Raw genomic sequence first — 22877 nt, forward strand, 5'->3', positions numbered from 1 at the left:
GTGCGCGGTGAGATTAAAAGTGGGGGCAAACCCTGAGCTTACAGTTTTCACAAGTAATAATGAGACAGGAGGGAAAATCCAGAGGATTTGGTGTGAAATGATCTTTTTTTCCTGGTTTTTTTTGAGGGAGAGGGGGTGACCCCTCCCTGGCAGCCCCAAACTCCTCTTCCCCGCTCCCCCTCCCCACGCCGAGGGACGAGGTCGGGGCGCCGACGTGTTTTGTATTTTTTAATAAAGTTCGTAATCCAATGGACACACAAAACAAAACTGCGCTGAGAAAAAAAAAATAAACCAAAAATAAACAAAAAAAAAAAAAAAAAAAACCAAACCAAGTTCCATAAATTAATTAAGTGTTAGGGGAAGCGAGGGGGGCCAGGGCAGAGTCTTTGTACAAGTGTATAACACTTCCACAGCTGATGAGACGAGGGGATGTTTAAATGAAGCGCACTTACAAATGAGTGACAATACAAAGTCTGAGTATGAAAATAAGATTTTTTTTCTCTGAAAACACATTTTTGGCACAGATTAAAAAAAAATGTATGTTGTGGGGATTTGATTTTTTTTTTAAAGTCAGTATTATATATATTTATATATATTATATATATATTTATATATACACACACCCACTGAGTTCTGCATATCCCACCAGGAAGGAAAAAAGCTCTCCCTTTTGTTTTGTTGTTTGTTTTGTATTCTCTTGTTTTTCAGTGTAAACTGTACATCCCAGATGAAGAGAAGACGGCTGCAGCAGGGGCAGGTGGAGGAAGAGGAAGGTTCACATCCGGAAAAAAATAACCCCCCCCCCAAAAAAAATAAACAAACCCCAAAAGAAGGAAAAAAAAAAAAAAAAAAACCAACAAAAACCCCAACGAAACAACCAATAAAATAAAAAATGACTGTGAAATGCTCCTTGACCCACAAATCTCAGCAGAGTCCCTGCGGAACGTCCACGGCGCGGTCAATGTGTGTCAAGACATCCAGAACGTCACAGCGTCTCCAACTGTGCAAAGTCCGAGTCACTAATTTAGTGCAAAGGCAGTTCAGGTTCTTTTTTATTTTTTTCCTTTTTTTTTTGTTAAAAAAAATAAGCCATCCTTTTCTCTTTTTTTTTTTTCTTTTTTTTTTTTTCTTTTTTGTGTGTTTTTTTCCCCAAAAAGGAGGCATGGGAACCCAAGCCCAGTCCACCTGCTGAGTGCATCAGTTGTCCATAAGCTAAAGCAACATGTAAACATCCAAGGTTTGATCGAGGCCGGTCGGGCAGGAGGCTGGTTTCTGGCAGCATATTTCTTGTTTCATAACCTTCTCTCCTTCTTTTGAATTAGTTTTATTTTAAAATTAATTTTTTGTATGGTTTTTTTTGTGGGCTTTTTTTTTTTTTGTCGTTGTAGTTGTTTTGTTTTTTTTTTTTTTTTTTTTTGCTGCAGGGCCTTGGAAAAATTAAAAAAAAAATTAAAATAAAAAGAATAAAAAGTCAGTAACTGGTAAACAGCTCATACCGACGCGATGACAATCATCAGGTGAGGAGAGATGTTGGAGATGCTGGCGAGGAGGTCGGGGGCCAGGCGGGACAGGTGGCTTTCCGAGAACTCGCAGGGTGGGAAGATCTGCAGAACGTAGGCAGGCTGCAGGGAGGGAAAAACCAGAAATCAGAGACAACCCACGCCCACAGAGCTTTAAAAATGAGACATTTCAGTGAGTTCTGGGTGCTTAAAGCATCCTAAATTGGGTATAAGAGAGCAGCCATGGGTTTTGTTTCCCAGCAGGGAGTTTTCCACATCACAGGCTGATTTGGTTGGGAAAGGCAGAAAAATTCCCATTAATTATAATTTCAGTGGTTGCTCTGAGTGCTGGGCTCATTCTGGGCTCCTTATACCCAGAATTAAATTACACACAGGTTAAACTGCAATCAGTGCAGCAACACACTGGAATAAACCCTCCATGGCACCAAATGCATTCTGCAAGAAAACACCAGCTGTCCTGGAAAAAATCAGGATATGGGGAATAAACCAGGACTCTATTTCAGAGATAGAAGAGCTGAGAAATGTATTTGGGAAATGCTTTTCAGCCCAAGATGATGAACTGGGAACACACCAAACACAGATTTGGGGTTTTTTTAGCTTTGGGGTTGCTTTCATCGATTCCATCAATGATTATATATCAAAAATTTATGGATCCCATCCATGTTTTTGATAGGTGATGGAAATGTGGGCCAATAACCCCAGGCAGATCCAGCAGAAGCCCGAGCTGCCTGTGCCATAAGGGCCTGGTTTGGTGTCCCTGTGGCACTGCAGGAGGGCTGTGCCCGTGCCATTAGGGCCTGGTTTGGTGTCCCTGTGGCACTGAAGGGTCTGTGCCCGTGCCATTAGGGCCTGGTTTGGTGTCCCTGTGGCACTGAAGGGTCTGTGCCTGTTCCATTAGGGCCTGGTTTGGTGTCTCTGTGGCACTGCAGGGCTCTGTGCCCATGCTGTTGGGCTCGGGTTTGGTGTCCCTGTGGCACTGCAGGGTTCCATGCCTGGTCCATTAGGGGCTGGTTTGGTGTCCCTGTGGCACTGCAGGTTCTGTGCCCATGTCATTAGGGCCTGGTTTGGTGTCCCTGTGGCACTGTAGGGTCTGTGCCCGTGCCATTAGGGCCTGGTTTGGTGTCCCTGTGGCACTGCAGGGTCTGTGCCATGCCCATACCTGGTTGGAGCCGGGGTTGGGCACGTTGATGATGCCTGCAGCCTGCTTGGCCTGCAGGTAGCTGATGAAGGCGGCCTTGAGCGACTCGGTCTGACTGACCACATCCTCCTGGTCCCGGCCGCAGGGCAGGGCCAGCAGCAGGCAGTAATCGCTCTCCACCTGCAAGCAAGGACAGGCTCAGGGAAATGTTGCATGAGGGATGTTTTCCAGCCATCCATCCACTATCCATGGGGGAAAAGCCTCACTTTAAACTCCTTGATGTTACAATTTGTACCCCAGAGAAGCGGTGGCTGCCCCATCCCCAGAAGTGTCCAAGGCCAGGCCCAGGCTGGTGCAACCTGGGATAGTGGAAGGTGTCCCTGCCCATGGCAGGGCGTGGGATGGGCTTTGAGGCCACTCCAACCCAAATCAGTCCGGTATTCTGTGATTCCAAAACTTGTTGAGAGCTCAGTCAAGATGGAAAAGACTAAAAATGTATTTCATGGCCACCTGAACTCCCCACCCTACTCAGAAACAATGAAGCCAGCAGGAGTTTGTCCCTAGGCTCAGGGTGACTTAAAGGTTTCCCAGCTCTCATTGCCTTTTCCCTAAGAGCAGTGTAAAGCTATTGCTCATCATCTGAAATCAATGTTTCCCTGGGTTGAAGGAATTGGTGTCAACACCAGGATCCCAAAACAGAACCACAGCGATCTCCTGGGTTGGAAGGAATCCACAGGGATCATCAAGTCCAACTCCAGGCCATGCACAGGATCCCCACAATCCCTCCCTGTGCATCCCTGACAGCAGCGTCCAAACACTCCTTGGGCATCCTTGGGGCCATGGCCATTCCCCGAGGAGCACACGTGACAGAACCCCAGGTTTTGGGGAGCCCTGGTGGCTTCCAGCCCTGCAGCTGGTGAGCCCAGGCAAAGCTCTGAGCCTCCCAAACTCCCTCCCTGCCCAGCCCACGCCCTCACCATCATCCTGCGTGCGACGCCCTCGAGCTGGGAGGCCTCGAGGCGCATGCGCTGCGCGATGCGCAGGGGCGGCCCTCCCTCGGGCGCCGGCAGCGAGCGGTGAGCCAGCACGTTGTTCCCCGACACAAAGTGCAGCTGCACGGCCGCCGTGTCGTTCTTGAGAGCCAGCAGACCCTGCCACACGATGGGGTATTTCTGGGGAGAGAGGGAGAGAGTATTGCACACACAGCAAGGAGGTGGGATGTGAAATGCTGAGCTGCTCGGCTGCCATCAATGCTTCTATCAGAGGTTTAAAGGCTCAGCAGAGATGGAGCAGCAGATCAATCCTGTCCAGGCCAGGCCTGGGTTATATCCTGCTAAATCAGGAATTCTGTCCTTTTCCTTCCAGCTGGCCAGCCTGCCTGGGTGGATCCTGTCATGCCAATCCCTCTGCCGCCCACCCAGCACAAGGCTGTTCTGAATGCTGTGTTCCCTTTTACAAATGGACAAATGGAGAAATAACAGAACTGCTTGAGGCATGGAAGACATTTGGTGCTGAACACAACTCTCAGCTCCTTGCTGGTACCTGTTCCTCACTGCCTCCCTCCTCTTTCTAATTTCTACACTTGGGAAAGTGTTTTTTCCTTTTCATTTAAATGAAATACACCAACTGTCTCCCCTGCCTATGAGAAAACACTTTCCAGGAAAATGCTGACTTGTAAAACTGACTTGGAACAGCAAACACGGCTAAAATCCATCAGGGACAAAACAACCCAAAACCCAAACAATGCCTTTTCTGCATCTGAAGTTTTCGATGCAAGAAAGGTCAGATTTGGTGCTATGGCTGAGACAGAACCAGGTGATTTCCCCCCAGATCAGGAGCACAACACTCACTGTCAGCAGCTGGACCATGTCCACAGGTCTCTGGGACACAGGGTGAGGGGATGGTTCCTGCTTGAGCGTGGACTGGGGCTCCGGGCGGCTGAGGGGCGGCCCCGAGGTCGTGGGGATAAACATGGATTGCTTGGGAACTGCCTGCGGCTGGTGCGGCGATGGGAGCTCCTGCTTCATGGAGATGGCGACGGGCGAGGGGTACGAGGTCTGGCTCGTGTCCCCCTGTGCCCTCTGCAGGTGGACGTGGGGGTCCATCTGTGCCGTGTGCCTGTTCACAGGGCCGTGGTGACTCTGCTCCGGCCCTGCTGCCAACGGGCCCTTGGGATCCTGCGGGATCTGAGGGGTCTTGCTGCGGACCGGCTGGCTGGGGTGCGAGTGCTCGCCCTCTGGCAGACCCTGGGAAGCAGGCAGGGGGGAAAAGGAAAGATGTTTAGGCCAAGGGTGTATTTAATCCCATTGTAAGGCCAATGCTGCCATGCTGTCACCATGCTGGAGACATCCGTGTCACAGCAGCAGCCCTGCTGCAGCAGCACCTGGGACAGTCTCCCACTTCCAAGCCCACCTGAGCTGAAACCCCACTCCCTGAATCCTGCCCCAAGCCCATCCTTAGCCACACAATCCATCCAAGGATGCCTGACCCACGCACCACCTCGGTACTGACAATTCTCCCCCTGACATCATATCCAGAAACCTGCATCTCCCCCCCTCCTGGGTGGAGCTCCAGAGGGGTTCAGGAGTTTTCAGCTTCCTCTGATGCTAAGCAGTATTTGAACCCCATTTCTCATAAGAAACAGCTCCACATTCCAGGGAGACAGGTAAAGGGTTTTCTTTCTCACCTGGGACGGGGTCATGCTCCGGGAGGGCAGCCCGATGGGCGAGGCGCCCGGGAACTGCGGATGCCCGAGCTGTGCCGTGTGGTAATTCCTCATGTCGCCGTACACGGAGCGGTAATCGTGGAAGGAGCTCCCGGCGGGATGCATGATCTGCACCCCATGTGGGACCACCACGGGCTGCGTCAGGGGCAGCCCGGGCAGCTGGCTGCCCGAGGGCACGCTGAGCAGCCGCGGCTCGCTGTGGGGAGAGTGGGCCATCTTCCCTTCGGAGGATTTGGGAGTCTCTTTGCCGGGCTGCGGGGTCTTACTGACCGGCGGAGTTTTGACGGCCCCTTCGGGCGTGCGGGATTGTCGCGTCTCCGAGTGGTGCTCGCCCACGGCGGCCATGTGCGGGTGCATGATCATCCTGACGTCCCGGGGGACGTTGTACTGCTCCAGCCGCAGGCCGCCGGGGTGCATGCGGTAGTCGGGCTGCATCACCAGCACGTCGGACTGCACCGGGGCTGGCCCGCGGCACACCGCCGTGTGGTGGAAGTGCAGCTCCTCCTCGGGGGGATGCTGGGAGGACAGCGGGGGCATGACGATATCTCGGATGGGTGCTGGCTGGGGCGTGCTGGATCGCTGGGGTTTCATCTCCATCTGGGGTTGCAGAGCAGCTCGGGGGGAGTGCAGCGCTTCCGGGCGGATGCCGTAGGGAATGCCGGAGAGAGGAGGGGTGTTCATCCTCACCTCACCTTGGGATAGATGGCCCAGGGACACAGTCTGTGTTACGCTGTGGGGGGGCATGATAACGGATTGCTCGGGATGCATGCTGGATATGTACTGAGGAACGGGAATTCCCGGCGCCAGCATGACCGGGGTGCTGCTGGACAAAGCCGGAGACGAGGTGCTGCCGGGGTGACAGGCGCGGGGGAACGGCGATGGCGAGTGCCCGCTGGTGCGCGGCGAGTGCGGCTCCTGCTTGGTGACCCCCAGGTGGGAGATGGCCCGGTCGGTCGGGGTGCTGGGGCCCGAGCTGACGTGGTTCGCTTCAGAGTGCATCTTCCCAGAGAGGGAAGGGTGGTGAGGACTAACCCCAGGACTCAGGTTGGAGGGTTGCAGAGTCTTTGTCTCCACTTTCAGAGCAGCTGGGTCAGACAGTTTTTTGTTCACAACCATCTGGTTATGGACCAGCACGGGTGGAGTGTTTACGGTCTGCGTCAGGACCTTGCCGGACTGCGACGCCGGGGTCTGGACAGCAAGGTGGGACGAGTCGGGCTTGTCCAGCGCGGCGCGCTCCTGTTTGACAGAGGAGATGACGGGCGAGGTGTTGTAGGGCTGTGCTCCAAGTACCAATGAAGAATGGGTGGAAACAGTCCCATAGCCCGCCGAGGTCTGGGAGCCTTTGGGTGCTGGCTGGGATGGTGTGATAGGCTCCTGTTTAATCTGAGACTTGGATACAGACTGCTGGAACTCAATGTCCACAGCGCTGGCTGGGGGAATCTGGCTGATCTTGGCACTGATTCGCTGAGGACCTTCTGTCTTCTGCCCTGAGTAACTCAGGAGCACCACACCTTCCGAGGTGTTCACCCGCAGCCCTGGGCTGGACCCAGTCTCCACAGGCCTCTCCTCAATAATAGACATCGATCCTGGATGAAACCTGCTGTTATCATTTGCACTTGACCTCTGCTTAAATTTCGGCGAGGGAGCATTGACGAGGCATGTCTGGGTTTGGGGAGCTTGTTTCACCAAGGTGATCCTTGGAGCCTCCTCCAGATCCACGCTGTGGGGCATCCTGCTGATGACAGAAGTGGCTTTGGGAGCAATCACGGTGTTGACCTTTTCCTTCTCACTGAACACTGGCGCTTCGGCCACCGGTGGGTCCAGAGCGTTGGTGACAGGAACAGCCGGCTTCTCCTCGGAAACCGGCTTGATGGCCTCCACAGCAGGGTGGAGAGGAGCCTCCTCCAGGCACGGTGCGCTCACCGGCTCCGTGTGCGTTGTTGTCACGTGTGTGGAGGTTATGCTTGTCGCTGAGACGTATTTGGGCTCCATGAGTATCTTCCTCAAAGTGCTGGAGTTTGTGTCGATATCCGACGCCTTTGTGTCCGGTGGGAGAGCGGGCGGGGGTGTGGAACGGGCACGGGGCTCCTCATGCCTGACCATCCACTCTGGCACCTTGGCAGCGCTGGAATGAAGGGGGACGATGGTGGTGGGTACTGGGGTGGGCAGCTTGGCCGCCGCTGCCGCGGGGACAGCAGGAAGGGCTGTGTTCGGGGCACTCGGCGGTGTCATGGCAGCGTTCTCCAGGGGCGACCGGATCTTGAATCCGCTCTGACTCCCCTCATCAAGGGGGACCGGTGGGGGACCCAGGTCCAAAGGAGCTGGAGCAGGCACCTTTGGAGAGGTGCTGCTCTCAGGGACAGCCTCATGTGCAGCTACAACGTCAGCAGCCACAGCCTTGGTGACATCAGAAGCACTTGGCTCCATGGATGCTGTGGGTTTGATTTGCTTCTCCTCCTTTGAGGCTTCTTCAGGTTTTGTCTTTACTTCGTTGGCAGGGGGTGATTTGCTCTGCACCCTCTCTGGCTCAAAGGTGTTGACTTCAGCAACGTCGCCCTTCCTGCTTGTGCTCTTCTTGCGTCTCTGCCGCGTGGTTTTCTGACGGCCCTTTTCCTTCCGAGCAACTTCAGCCTCCTGCAAGGTCTCAGCCTCCTGTGCAGAGTTGGAAGATTCACTGAAGCTGACCTCAGACTCCTTGCTCTCAGTGTCCAACGCTGTCGGGACAGAGCCAGGCACTGGCTGCACCACAGGCTCGACGGCAGCCTCTGTTTCTAGGATATTGTTCACTGCCTGATCAGTCTCAGGCTCCATCTCCTCCCGAGGAGACTGCAGCACCAAGGGCTCTGTGGGGATTTCAGTCTCAGATTCAGCAGGATATGTCGGCGGTGCAGGGAAGCTTTCTGTCTCCCCAGAAATATCATTGATGATGGAGCCAATGGCTGCTGCCAGCTCCGTTTCACTGGCCTGGTGTGCAGGTTTATCTGCCTCCTCCTCCTGACGGACTTCAGCCACATCTGTTGTTGGCTCCTTGTAGGCAGCAATCGTTGGAGGAGTTTCAGTGAGTTTTGCAATGTTCTCTACCGCCTGCTCGAGCTCAATCTGCTTTGCTAACTGGGCAGCCTCAGGCGACTGCTTGGGCTCCCGTGTCACCTCCTTTTCCATTTCTGGGAATGAATCTTCTACCTCATTCTTAGAGAAGTGGGGTGGCAGGATGTCCTCTTTTGGAGGGCTCTTCATCTTGGGGGGTGACACTGCCACCGGCTCTGCCTCCTCTTCGGTGGGCCTCAAGGCACCCTTGACTTCATCGACGTTGAGGCGTATTTCTACATTTTTGAGACACACGGATGCCTTATCAACGACGGTTTTGGTATTTTTGTACCTTCCCCTTTTGGATTTCGTAACCTTTTCTGGCACTGGCTTCTTCTCAGTGATCTCAACTGTGGGGATTTCTAGCTGATTTTTCTCCACATCCAGTTCTTTCCGATCACGTTTCTGCTCACTTGCTGCTGGCTCTTTCTCAGCGGCTTTTGCTTTATTGCTGTTGTCACCGATGCTCGATTCCTGACCACTTCTTTCAGCAGCATCTTCAGATTCAGCCATGTTATCGGCTTTCGGTTCATTCTTCCCTTTTTTCCCCTGTTGGCTGGCAGCAGCTGATGAGTGAGTGTGTGTGAGCTTCTGGGACCTAGGAGACCTCCAACCCTCTGCAGGTTTAGGAGCTTCCACGGTATCTTTAGTTTCAGCTTCTTCCACCTCTTGTTGTACCGGTTCCGTCTTTATTGGAGAGATCTCCTCTTCTGGCTTACGGCGGGATTTGGGAGGTCTTCCCCTCCTCGGGGTTGTGGGAACAGTGGTCACTGTTTCCTGTGGTTCCTTTTCCACTCTCTTCCTGGTGGATCTAGTGACCTCCATGGAGTCCTTCACTGGAGATGGGCCTTCGTTGTCCCCTGTGGTAGCATAGACTGACCTCACGTTTCTGCGCCTGGTCCGGCCTATTGGCAAGCTCAGCTCCACGTTTTCTGGCTCTGCAGCAGAACTTGGGGATTTAGCAGCATTCCTTGAAACCTTTTCTGCCTCCACTTTCAATTCAGAAAGCTTCTGGGTGTCCCCGCGAGGAGAGCTCGACCTTTTCAGTTTCTCGCGGTCAATTCTTTCGCTCTTCCTCGTGACAGGCTTTTCTGTGACATTAGCTGCAGCCGACTGCACAGGAGTCTTGGACCGTTTACTTTTGTAGGACTTTTTATCTTTTACAACAACCGGAGGTTCCACTTCCATATCATTGTCGGAAACGGGCGGCAGGACCTCAGCAGCCGCCTCCACCTTTTGACTCACACCAGCATCGGTGTTGGCAGAGGGTAGAGGATTTTCCTCTTTAGGTTCTGCAGCCTCATCTGACTTCTGAACTAGCTTGGGCGGAGGTGGAAGCAGCTGGGCAGCCTCAGGTTCTGGATCTACGCTGATATCTGCATCAGAAAACGAGGCCCCAGGAGTGGGAGGTTTGGTATCCAAGTATGAAGGATGCTCTGTTGCCACAGCATCTTCCTCTGGCGCCAGGGTTGTAGCAATAATTTCTTTGCTCGCTTCTACAACTGGTGGAGGTTCTGTTTGCTCAGGAGGTTCCATTTTGGCAGGAGCAGCAAGTTCAGGAAAAGGTTTTTGTTCCTCTGCTGCAGCAGCAGGTTCAGAAGGTTTCTCGTCTTTGACAGAAGCTGGTTCCACCAGGACCTTTTCGCTCACTATTTTCTCAGGAGCGATGGGAGCTGGTTCCTGTGGGAGGACGGTGACTGAAGAAGGACCAACAGCTGAAGAAGGTTTATGTTCTGTTTCTTTACTATCAGGAACTATTTCTGGGGTTTTTGGCCGATTTTCTTTATCTTCCTGTTTCTCGACTTCTTTTGGTTTCTGATCTTTCTCCTTTTCTTTCTGCTGCATTCGTGTCAGCTCAACAAACCTACTGTGGAAGAGAACCACTGGCTCTTGCACCAAATCAGCCGTGCTGTTCGTCCCATCGGAGGAGGACTGTCTCCCATACAGCCTTCCAGAGATGAAGTCCAGATCATCATCCTTCCTCTCTAAATGCTGCAAGCGTTTGGAGTCCTGTTCAAAGATTGAACTGTGCAAAAACCGAGAAGCGAATAGTTCCTGCCGCTCTTGTTCCTCCTCTTTATGATCCTCTTTTTTATCATCCAGTTTTCCACCTTCAGAATCGGTTCTGATTTTTTTCTTTTTCATGTACCAGGATGGAATAGGTCTTGGAGCCGAGTCAACCTTCTCTTTGTCTTTATTGTTTCTGAAACTAGCAAATCTTGAATCCCAGTCTAGAAAGGACCAGTTTTCCTCTCGGGAGGAAGAGAGGGATTTAGCCCTTTCAAGCAAGGCCTTTGTGTCAGGTGTGATTGTCTTGTCCAATGCAAAAGAGTAGAATTTGTTTCTTTCTAAAGAACCAGACTGGAGTCTTTCCTCTCTTTCACGGAACTTCTCTTCTCTGTCCCTTAATAAAAAAGACAACCTGGAACTCTCTAACAAGGACGAGGCTTTTGGGGAATGGGGTTTGTTTTCGCCATCGTCATCCGAATCTGAAGGCACCTCCCCAGGTTCCAGGTCTCGGACAGACCGTTTCCGTATACTGTCTCTTTTCACAATGCTGCTTGGAAAGCTGATATCCACTCTCCCAGGCTCTTGCTTCACTTGGGTTTCCCACCTACTTGAGTCTTCCTCAGAACTCAGCACAGAGAGTTTTATTTTAGCCATTTCTGCCATCTGCTCCCTTCTGCTGGAATCATAAGGATTGAATTTCAGCGAGTCCTCCCTCACAGTCATGTTGGAGTATGAAAGACCCTTTTCTTCTATTTTAGGTGACTCTTTGGTTTCCTTCAATGGCATTAACCTTGGAGAATCGATCGTGTCGTCATCCTCATGGAACGGGAAGTGCCTGATGCTCGGAGAACATGACATCCTTTCGGAGTCCTCACTCACCTGACGAGAACTTCTGTAGTTCCTTTCTCTCTTAGTGCTGATTTCAAAGTCAAACTGATCAGTCTTTTTCCTTTTACTTGGTGGAGAGTCATCAGTGACATCTTGTGGAGGCTTTCCCACCTCATGAACCAGACTCCGCTTTTCATATTCATCCACCTCTTTCTTTGGACTGCCAAACTTCTCTGACTTTGCAATCTCCATTTCCAGCTGCTGTTTCAACCTGCGACTTTGCTCCATCTGTTTCCGGTAGCTCTGCGTGTGGTCAATGTCGATGCTGATTTTCTCCTCCGTGTCAGCTGAATGAGGTTTCTCTTGGCCGAGTTTATGGTCTGGTGTTTCTTCAGGAAGGCTGGAGTAGTTCTTCCTTGTGTCCTCCCTCTCTGTTCCCTGCTCATCCAGCAGCTGTACCTGTTTGTGCTGGGGTTTTACCGGGTTCAGTTTTTTAGGAGGGAGTTCCTGAACTTCCACGGGTGCCTCGGGTTCCTCCGCGAGCCTCGCCTGCAGATCCAGGGTGGGACGCATGCCAATCCCACCAACATTAAGAGGGTCCTGAATTTCTTTGGGACTAGTAACAGGAATAAGTCTTTCCAGTTTGAGTTTTTTAGATTCCCTTTTAAGCATCTCTTTCCTCAGGGGTTTTCTCTCCAATTCTCCTTCCCTTAACACTGGTGCTTCTCTAGACGATGCTGTTGCATCAAGCTGCTTTTTCAAAACCATGCGTGCATCCTCTTCATCTTGGCTGCTCCGTTTTACATCCAGTTTTTGCCTGTCAGGTTTTGGATTCGCATCGGCAAAACGCCTTTTACGAGCCTCCAACTTGTCTAAATCCACTGCGTTGGCCCCCTCGGAAGTTTGCTCTGTCTTCAAGTGCTTTTTGGGTTTCATTTTCCCCTCCTTGTCCACCACTTCGATGTGACTGGCAAGGGCTTTCTCCTTCTGTACCTTGGTTCTGACAGGTTCTAGTTTGGACTGCTCTGACTTGGCTTGCTCAGCCTGGGATGTTTGGGTTTTCTGTTCAAGCAGTGGGGATTTCAGAGTGTCATTATCCAGCTTTGCCCTCAGTTTCTCCAGCGCAGGCTGATCGATCACCTTCCCCTCTTTTTCCTTCACACGGGTCAGCACAACACAGGGCATCAGTTCCAGGCGGTTCTTTGCTGTCCCCTCTTTGTCACCCCTCTCTTTGCTCTGTTTACTGTTGCCCTTCAGTTTTTCTGGGCTGGGCTCTCTCTCATTCTCCTGATCTGTTTCCGAGGACTGAGAGCTGGGCGAATGGATTTTTGCTTTTCGTTTCTGCTTATCTGTTTTCTCCTTTTCTATTTTCTCCAGCTTTTCCTTCCTCACCAAGCGCTTCTCCTTGTCCACCCTCTCCTGCTCGAAAACGCGCTCTTTCTCCACCTTCTCGTTTTTTGCGTATCGCTCCACGCGGGCTTTGTCCAGCTTGTCGTATCGCGGAGGGGACAGCGAGCTGCAGCTGCCGCTGCGATCTGAGGACCTGCTGTAAATCCTCCTCTCCGAGTCGCTCTGCAGCCGTTCCGACTGCGAGGGGGACGCTCCGGGGCTCTGCGGGCGCCGCGAGTGCGTCGGGCTCTGGCTCCGCTCGATCGGCCTCCGCTCGTGGTCTCTGTCCCGGTCGGATTCGAACCGTTCCCTCTCCCTCTCCCTCTCCCGTTGCCTGTAGCTGTACTCCCTGATGTCCTGCTCGTACGGATCTCCACGGTAATCCCGGTACTCGCGAGGGTCGTCGTAGTATCGTGGGTCGTAGTAGTCCCCTTGGTAGGGATCCCACTCGGCGTAGAATTCTCTGCCCCGAGCTGGGTATTCCCGCCGAGGATCCTCGGGATACGTCCCCGGGGTCCGAACGGTCTCGTAGTAAGTACGGTCAGGGGCGTATTCGTAGGATCCTCTTCGCTCGTCTCTGCTAAACATAAGAATAAACAGATTCTAGTTCTCCTTCTCAACCAGTGTACTCTGTTACCATAGTTTTTTTGCTACGTAAAGAAACCATTTTCTGATCTTTTTTCCTACGTGCATCAAGGCAGCTGCACACAGAGGTTTGGCAATGCATCTGTGTGCACTGGACTAAATACTTTTGTTAACTTATCAAATACAAAATGTATTTCATGGGTAATGTCGTAACAGCTCTTCCAAGCATTGTTTCACCACCCTCACTCCTTTGTTTTTGTCAAATTCAAACTTTGCATGAAATGAGGGAAAAACCAACACAGCATCGGTGCACTCAGACAAGGCTGGCAGGGTGAAGACACCCCCTTATCCAGAACCTGAGACCTTCATTTGACTGTGAAAACACGAATCAAATCAAAGTTCAGGCATGGAACCTCTCCATTACTAAGCAGCAAAGTGATGGTAAGATTTATTTAAAAATTCTAAGCCCTGCAAGTGATCTTTTAATTCCCAAATTAGCTCTTTCCCTGCATGTGACTTGCTGGCATTGCCTGTTTACAGTAAAACCAAGTCAACAAATACCAGGCTGTTTATAAGATCAGGTGAATTCATTCAGCAAAGCAAGTCAAGCAATTAATGTTGTTATTTCAGTACCTCCCAGCAGCAAAAATAAGTCATTTGTAAGACTGAACATGGCAGGGAGGTGGAATAAAGCTGAAGTTCTGATTCCTCACCATTACAGAGTGTTTTTCACACTCTGTACTAAGGTGGGGTCGGGCTCTGCTCCCAGGGAACAGGGACACCAGGAGAGGGAACAGCCTCAGGCTGGGCCAGGGGAGGCTCAGGTTGGACACCAGGAGGAATTTCCCCATGGAGAGGGTGGTCAGGAAATGGAAGGGGTGCCCAGGGAGGTTTGGAGTGCCCATCCCTGGAGGGATGTGGCACTCAGTGCTCTGGGCTGGGGACAAGGTGGGGAGGGGATCGAGGTTGGACTCAATGACCTTGGAAGCCCTTCCCAACCTAAATGACTCTGGGATTCCTCATAGGTTTATTTGGCTTTAGAGTTTATGTTTTAAGTTAAAAGCTGGCAACTTCCACCTTTTAAGAAAAGTACAAAATTGAAAAAGGGACAAAACATGGAAGACTAAAACCTCATCCTGCAAGTGAAGTGGGATGTTGTGAAAAGCAGCTGTGAAGTTAAAAATATTGATCAGGGATTTTGTTTGTTTTTTCATGTTTTTTTTTTCCCCTTGGGTCCTATTTAGACTGGCTCCAACTACAACTTCAAGAGAAGGTGGTTTGTGCAGACCTCAGCACCTCTGCAGGGAGGAGCTTGGAGGGGCACCTGAAGCTGCAGAATGACTGGAGTCACTGCAGAGCTCGCTTCACTGCTCCATGATCCATTATCCCTATGGATCTCCTACTGACTGTGTGAGCAGAGTGACAGAGAAGGAAAAACCAGACTAACCTGTGCCCAAACACCAGAAATCAGGGTCCTGCTCAGGATTATTCCATGGCAAAGATAAGCCCACCTCAGTCCCGTTTGCTAAAAAACACCCAAAAATGCACTTCTCTTGCCTGAATCCAGTGCAGTTCTGAGGAAATGCTTATTGCTGGCACGTCATAACATCTGGCAAGGCCTGGGGAAGGCACACTTGTATTTCCATTACGCAAATTCTGATCACCAATTTCCAAACTCTGCTCGCTTTTAAACCTGCTCATTTTGCATTGTCAGACCAATCTATTTTGCTGCAAGAAACTATTGGGTTTATCCAGCTCCCAGGTACACCCAGCATCATGCTGTGCTGACTCCTGGGCAGGCAGAGCCCTAACCATGAGCCAGGCTCTGGAGGGAATAAAAGAGGGGTGTTTTTTCAGTCAGTGAAGGTAAAAAAGCCCAAAATGTGGAGTCTTTCTGTGCCAAGTTTTCAGGGACAAATAAATGGCTGTGCAGCATGTGGTGCCAGCTGCTGCCAAGGGGCAGCCACACAGGACACAGCTTTATTCAAAATAAAAATGCATCCTTACTCAAAATGTATTATTTTATCAAGTTACAAAAAAAACTGTTGGAAAGAGGGAGGTGGAAGATCAGATTTTACTCTGTGCTCAAGGGCTGAGCAGCAGTTTATCAGACTTTATGTACACCCACCAACACACACATTTCTCTGTTACAGATAAGCTGCTCTTTGCATTCCTAAGCCGTGATGAATGACTCCCAACTGCGTCCTGGTGACCCACCAGAGAAACAGGATACTTAAATATGGATCATGCAGACAACTGAAACCTCCACCTCAGCAGGAATTCCACTAACTGGCTACGCCTCGGATGTGTGAGAGCCTGCCTGCTCTAATGTGCACAGCTTTAGTTTGATCACCTAAATTTAATTTTAAAAATAGTGAAGAGGTAAAAAAACCCCCTAAAATGCAGAGGTGGTTTTGATAAAACTTAAAAAACAAGGATTAAGTTGAGAGGGGAAAAAAACTTTTTTTAAGAATTATGGCCTGAAGAAAGTTTGATTGTATGATGTGGAGGACAATGATTGTAAAAGGATTGTGTAAGGTGATGCTGGAAAACAAAATATGGAATGAAAATATTGATACATGCCTTCTTTCTGCAAGCATTTCATAGAAGTCTCTGATATCTTGACCCGTTTTCTCCATGGAATGATAAAATGCCAACTGACTCTCCCGATTAGCAAAGTCCACCTGAAAAAGAAAGGGGAAATCACATTCAGTCACAGAAACATCTCACTCTGCCAACATTTCCCTGTCTGCTGAAGGTGGGAGCAGAACTGAAAATGGGGTAAAATTTAATAAAAAATGTCAAACACTTCCCAATTCTGGCCCTGCACATCCCCAGGAATAAAGACATTTCTCAGTGGAGCTGTGTAACTACCTCCTTACTATGTTGTTGTAAGCTGCCATCCCAGAGGCTTCTGTTGGGCAAAGCAGCAGGAAAAATACACATTATTATCGTGGTATTGATGTTTTTAATGCCAGGACAGTTCCAAAGTCCTTTTTATCTCAGGGCAGTGCTACAGAGGGTCAGGATTACAAATCCATTCTGGACTCCATGGTGTTTGCCTGGGGTTATAGAGCAGGGAAAGAACCAAGGCTCCTGAACTGCAGCTCCCTGTGCCAGCTGCTCCAAAAATTGGTGTTTGCTAGTACTTAAGCTAATGGCATAGTGAAAAAAAATTAAGGATTAGAACAAATTTCATTGTGTGTATGCCACATAATGGAATATTTTTAACATTCTAGTTCCTGTTCTTTTTTGAATCAGCCCAGTCCTGTGTGTAACCACAGCAATGGAGCACAGGCCTACATAGGGGGTGCTGCTTATTCCAAAGTCATTAAGCAACAAGATGCACACAAATTGTAAAACTTTTAAGGGACCACACGCTTTCCTGCACTGGAAGGTGACTGATACCCAACACCACTCTCAGAAACTACAGAACAGGCAACTCCCAGTCCTGGGTGAGGTGGGAAGCTGCTGACACCACACCTGAAATCACTGCCCACTCTTTAGGAGAGGAGAAAGGAGGAGGAGGAAGATAATTCAAAGGGTTGGCTGACACCTCACGTCCCCAGTTAGTGGGACTGATGGGACAGTCAGAACAGGCATCACCACATTCACCCAAATCCAAGATATCCCTGCACATGTTAAGTGTTGCTCCAGGAAGAAAAGTACTTTCTGTGCGTGTTTTTAAAGTAATATTTTCAATTATTGTTTAAAATGTGTTGCAAGGAAGGACAAGACGATCTTTAAGGTCTTTTCCAACCCAAACCATTCCATGATTGCATGACTGCATGTTGAGGTTAGTGTACCCCAGAGCCTGGACATCAGCCACGGGGCAGCTGGATGCAACCATGTTTTTTCCTGGAGGAACTCACACCTTCATATTTCCCTTTTTTAACACAAAACAGACAAAAGTGTGCCTTGGATTGGGGTAAACGAGGCAGTGACACGGACACCAACACTCAGGAGCTCAGAGAGACAAGTTCAGCGAAACAAACAGCAGAATACTGGAAAAGGCTTTGTAAGTAACAGTTCAGGATTCCCTGACATCTTGATAAGCCGAGCATAAAAATATAATTTAAGCCTTTGATATGTGGGACATGTGTCAAGTATTCCTTGAGCCTGGCAGTCTGCACTGCCAGCATTTAAGGGGGAAGGCCTAAACACAATTTGTTCCTCTTTTTTTGCCTGTTTTGCTTTGGTTTGGAGGTCATTCTGCACACCTTAATTTTATTCCCACCGATTTTCCTCCCCTTGGTCTCTTTTACAGCTGCTTGTGCATATTCAATCTCATTGTAGAGAACCAGGGCCATGCCTTTTAAGCGGTCAAACACCACCTGTAAAAAACAAAAAAACAAAACAAAAACCAAATAAGAGCCTCATCCACAGGACTTAATGTCAGTCCCAACAAAATCCTAAGTCATGAGGATACCAGGAAGAAAATAATTTTTAGCAAGGTGAATTTCCAGACTTTTCTGATGAGGCATATTGGAATGAAGAGACAATAAAAGGACACGGGACTGCTTTGAATTGTGGATATTGTGGCTTGAGGTATATTATGCCTTTATTTTGTTTTTCTGTATTTTACTTTGAATATTTTTTCTTTGTTGACTGAGTTTTATATAATTTCTTTGTTAAGGGGTTTTTTTGTGTGTGTGTTTTTTTTTAATTTCCAATGTGTTTTAGGGGGGAAAAAAGGTAAAGGAAACATTTAATCCCAAAGTGGAACCAGCTTTTGTTATCAGTCTGCAGTACCACTCACCACTTTTTAAACACCCAATTTCCAAATACTGCCTTTCTTTAGCAGCATAAATGTATTATTCAAGCAACAACAGCTACAATAAAGAATGTCAAAGCTGCAACACAAACCCACAAAAATCCTTTGGGGAGGCCAGACCCTGATCCTGCAAAGATTTACACACGTTGCTTAATTTTAAGCACATTCATGTCCAATAAAAACACACAGGACAACTCCCACACTGAAGTTTAAGCACGTGATAAATCACTTGCATGGGAGAGGCTCCCACTGCATGACAGGGGTGTGTTGCACCATTGTTGACTTTCTCTCTTCTTCCATGTACTTTTGGCACTGTGATTGTCCTGACTGCTTTTAAAAAATCTTTTTTTTCTCGGTCTGATGAAAAAAATCATAGTTATGTCTAATTATGTAATTAGCAAGTATGAGTAATTATGTAATTAGACTGCTGTTCTTCCAACTAACATTTAAAAAATTTTACTGGGGAGAGACTGTACTGCACAAGAGCAACAAATGGTTTCCAATACTGAACATCTCGGCTCACTCAGAATAATTCTTTTTGGTTGCTGCCTATGTTGACAGAGCCTTGCCAGCCAAATTCCACCCCAGAGAGAATTTTTTCTACCTGAGCTATAAAGCCCTGGACAGTGGGGTTGAAAGGACAGGATGGGAAGAAAGGAAGACAGTAACAACTCGGAAGCACATGCCAAAGCCTCCCACCTACCTTCACCACAGGCCCGTAGCGGCAGAAATGTCGGGTCAGATACTGATCCGTAACGTTTGTGGAAAGCCCATCTAACCACACGCAGTTTGTAGGCATGCTCTTCCCAAAACCCAGCTGGACACAAAAGGGCAAAACTTCCATCAGTACAGTGCACAAGGGTTAAACTCACTGATCAGAGCCTGCCTGATGAAAGACTTATCTGGAGAAAGCTGCTGTTTGTATGGGTTTTCTAAAATTAGCATCTGGAGCAGGTGCAAGACAAAAATCAAAGAGCAATTAATGAAAATAATTCTGCTTGTTTAAACAAATACAGTGTTTGACAACATTGGGTTCTTCTACAGTTTGAATGTCTGAGAAGTGACAGGTTGACAGCTCCAGGCCCTGACAGGCCCTGTTTGCCATGGGGAGGGGGATGGATTCCCAGCACTGCCCTGCCAAGTGGCCCTTCCAGGCCAGGGAATGTCAGACTCTGAGTGCTCAATCCCAGGACTGCGTGTGCACAGAGCCTACAAAAATGCTGATTAATCCAAATCAGGTGGTGGTTGAAACCATCACGCTCTGATATGATCTCACATTAAAAACCATCTCACTTCCATAAAGTACCTCACTGCGAAACATCCCACGATGCAGCAGTGGGAGACACAAGAAGGATACAGTCCAGGGGAGGATTTCTTTACCTTGAGCCGGTTATTTCCAAGATATTCCCCATCCATCTTCTTAATGGCTTTGCAGACGCTGGCGATGTCGCAGTACTGCAGGAACGCATACTGAGGGACACCGTTCACCTTCTTAATGTCGATGTCCTGGGGACAAGCACAAAACACAGCCCACAGTCAGCATTCAATCCCATCTAAGAGGACTTGTTTTTTTTCAGGGACACGTGGCACAGCAAGCTCTTTAATTAATATTTTCTTCAGAGGGAGGATTTAAACAATAGTAGACAGTTAAAACTTTGCTGTTCTGCTGCATCTCAAAACCAAATCCTTACTGAGCAGGGAAAGCTCTTTATCCCACAGATTTAAAATCCAAGCCTGCAGAACTAAGCCTGACCTGATCAACAAACATCAGCTTTAGGCTGTTAATACTATATCAAGAAGAGACAATTCAGGATCAAAGAAATACAGATTAATTTTCGCTCACAAAGGCTCACGAGAAAACAACCTGCTCCGATCCCCATCTCTGAGCCAAGCCGGGCTTCTTTTCCAAATAATCACGATCCATCCTGTTCCTAGAAACACAAAGTGAGGCTGGACTCATCTCTTGAACCAGTCTGACTCGTGGCAAAGGCAAAAAGAGTCTCAACTTTGGTTGCTGTTGCTCTTTAAAACCAAGCCACCATGGGCCCATTCACAAGTACAGCCAGAGGCTCACAAAGCCAAATAAAGGCTGATTTTAATCGATTTAAAAAAACCCAGCAAGCCAGGAGCTGACATTTGGTTAACAAACAAGCTCAGCACTAGCACTGGAAATGTACCCAAAGCCTCTGAACAAACTCATGATACTATGATTCATTCCAAGCTGAAAATAGGAGGTGGAGGGTTTGGCTTTATTTGCTGGAATAGCAGGAGCTGCCTTTGTGAGCCACATATGGATCTAAGCACAAATGTTCCAACAATCCAGGACAGGCTAATTTCATGGTTAATAAATTTAGGGACAAGGCAGCAGTTTGACACGGTCTCACCCAACAGCTCTTTATCTGGGAAAACAGAAGTAAACAGGGAGATTTACACAACTATTAGACTCCTACAGCCCTGGTCTAATGATTTAAGTGAAATATTAATAGAAAACTGCATTTCCAAGTGTCTGAAGTAGCACAACTGCAACCATGGCAAATTATACTTGACCACTTACCCTGGGCAAGCAATTCCTTGTGACAGGCAAATAAAGTATCATTATTGTGCTCATTACCCCTCAGAAAGGTTATAAAGCTGGTCCCTCCTGCACCTGAGCTTGCAAGTTTTCCTGGAAACGGCAAGGCAGCGCTGCCTCCCAATTCTGAGCCATTAATAATGCTGACAGGGAGCACCACAGCACACAAAAGCCAATTTACACTAGCACTGATAAGCATCTTTATCAGGAGAGCTCTGCTGCTCTAACACTGAAAAGGGGTTCAAGCCACAGACATGGCACGAATTCATAAATCACTACTGATGTCAAGGATACAGCAGAGTCTGCATACACAGACATCATAAAATGGGGATTTTAGATTTGTTCACACTGTACATGGAAGCAACCTCCTCTTCTTTTGGGGAGTAGCAGGGATGGGGCTCCTGGAATGTGTGACTGATTCCTCAGCTGCAGTAGACATGTCAGAGCAGAGAGAAGGAGGCACAGCACATTCACAAGCACCCACAGCTGACAGGGAGAACACAAACTGTCTGAAGCCCAGACTCAACAGGAATCACAGAATGAATCCCAGAATGGTTTGGGTTGGAAGGATCCTTACAGCTCATGCAGTTCTACCCCCTGCCATGGCAGGGACCCCTTCCACTGTCCCAGGCTGCTCCAAGCCCCCTCCAACCTGGCCTTGCCTCTAGGAATGAGGCAGCCACAGCTGCTCTGGGCAACCTGTGCCAGGGCCTCCCCACCCTCCTGGGGAAGAATTCCTTCCCAATATCCTGCCTAACTCTGCCCTCCTTCAGCGTAAGGCTTGTCCTCTCACTCCATGCCCATGTGAAAATTAATTAGGTAGGATAGTTGCAAAACTTTTGTGAAAAATTTCCCTTAAATATAACATTGATGTGATTGATAGAAAGTCATGAGCAGAGAAGCAGGGGCCGTTCTACCTCATCTGGATACTCCCCCTGAGCTGAAAACCCAAATCCCTCACGGGCCTTCACTGATCCCCCTCTGCTCCAGTCCCCTCTGCCTGGGCATGGGGTTGCTTCCACATGCACTGACCAAGCTCCTTGTTCCAGGAATCAACAGGAAACTCAGATTCACACAGTTGTAGCAGTCAACGTGACAACATCACCTGGCACATTCACATCCCAAAGACCCAACCAGCTTTGGAACTACCAGGAGAGAATTACCAGGAGAGACATTTGTTGTAAACACTCCTAGGACTGCTTTTCCTGCTAAGCTACCCCTCAACATTCGTATGCTGAACTCTGAATACAAAGAAAAGCTTTCAGGTATATTCCAGTAAGATGAGAGACTCAGATTATTACAGAAAGACTGAATTATCAGTCGTTGACAGATTTAGCAGCACTCAGAGCATTTCACAGGTCAGTACAGAGAGGGGGGCAGTGCCACCCCACACAGGACACCGTTCACGTACCACTATTCCCCCAAAGCGCTGGAAGATGTTGCGAAGGTCGTGGTAGGTGGTGGTTTTCTCCAGGTTGCCAATGAACAAAGTTCTCGTTGCCTTTGGGTGAAACTCATCTATCCTTTCATCCAAAGGACGAAATTCATTCTCGCTTTCGGTTTCTAGGATAAAAAGAGAGCAGGAAATTTGTAATGACTGGAGATTTGGATCATGTTGGTTTATTCAGGCCTCCTTGAGCTGAACAAGGGTAACCATTATCTTTGAGAAAAACACCCAGTACTGCACCCATGACTTGTTATTTATGTGGGATTGGGAATCTTTATATTGCACAGAGGAATCTGAGCATCCTCAGGTGAAAGGGAGCTGCACCTTTCAACTGCTTCTCTGGAAATTTACCAAGTATCAATGCTTGAGTGCATGAATTCCAGTAAGGCTTCCCTGTGCTTGGGGAAGAGCACGTGGCAGGAGTTTGTTTTCAGGAATCAATTTTTAAAGAAGCCATTGAAGTGCAGTCTGAGAACTTCACCACGTGCTCAGGGCTGCAGCTCTCACTGGTTGGTCACGTGGGCTGTGCTGCCACAGCCTCCAAACGCAGCACTCGTTGGCTGTTTTAATTAAAAGGAGACGAAACGAGGCTGGGAGGACTCAGTGCTGTGCTCACACCACCCACTGGCAGCTGCTCCACCGAGACATGGCAGATGAGATCGTTCCTTGCAGCAGATCCCACTCTTTGGGAGGATGGCAGCTTTCCTTCTCTCTTGCTGTTTAATCCAAGAGCATCCACTCTTTTTGCTCTGGAGTTTATCATGGCATTCTCCCCAGTTTCTTTAAAGTATGTTTCCTACTT

General features: G+C 49.0%; 1 protein-coding gene across 3 annotated transcripts in view; it reads right to left on the reverse strand.

The window, feature by feature from the left end:
* Nucleotides 1-215: 215 nt before the first annotated feature.
* The window catches only part of SPEN (spen family transcriptional repressor), a 66419-nt gene continuing 43757 nt past the window's right edge, over nucleotides 216-22877 (reverse strand). The window contains exons 6-15 of one of the 3 annotated variants that reach the window (XM_058039125.1): nucleotides 22040-22191; nucleotides 19437-19562; nucleotides 18760-18873; nucleotides 17503-17616; nucleotides 15866-15966; nucleotides 5345-13274; nucleotides 4509-4904; nucleotides 3636-3830; nucleotides 2680-2838; nucleotides 216-1622 (exon numbers count right to left, since the gene is read on the reverse strand). In XM_058039125.1, the coding sequence (XP_057895108.1) occupies nucleotides 1491-1622; nucleotides 2680-2838; nucleotides 3636-3830; nucleotides 4509-4904; nucleotides 5345-13274; nucleotides 15866-15966; nucleotides 17503-17616; nucleotides 18760-18873; nucleotides 19437-19562; nucleotides 22040-22191 (9419 nt within the window). In that variant the 3' untranslated portion in view covers nucleotides 216-1490. Of the gene's footprint in view, nucleotides 1623-2679; nucleotides 2839-3635; nucleotides 3831-4508; nucleotides 4905-5344; nucleotides 13278-15865; nucleotides 15967-17502; nucleotides 17617-18759; nucleotides 18874-19436; nucleotides 19563-22039; nucleotides 22192-22877 lie in introns of all 3 variants that reach the window. The other 2 variants (XM_058039124.1, XM_058039126.1) reach the window with 2 other exon arrangements.

Source organism: Melospiza georgiana, chromosome 22 (assembly GCF_028018845.1).
Source record: "Melospiza georgiana isolate bMelGeo1 chromosome 22, bMelGeo1.pri, whole genome shotgun sequence".
Taxonomy (NCBI): domain Eukaryota; kingdom Metazoa; phylum Chordata; class Aves; order Passeriformes; family Passerellidae; genus Melospiza; species Melospiza georgiana.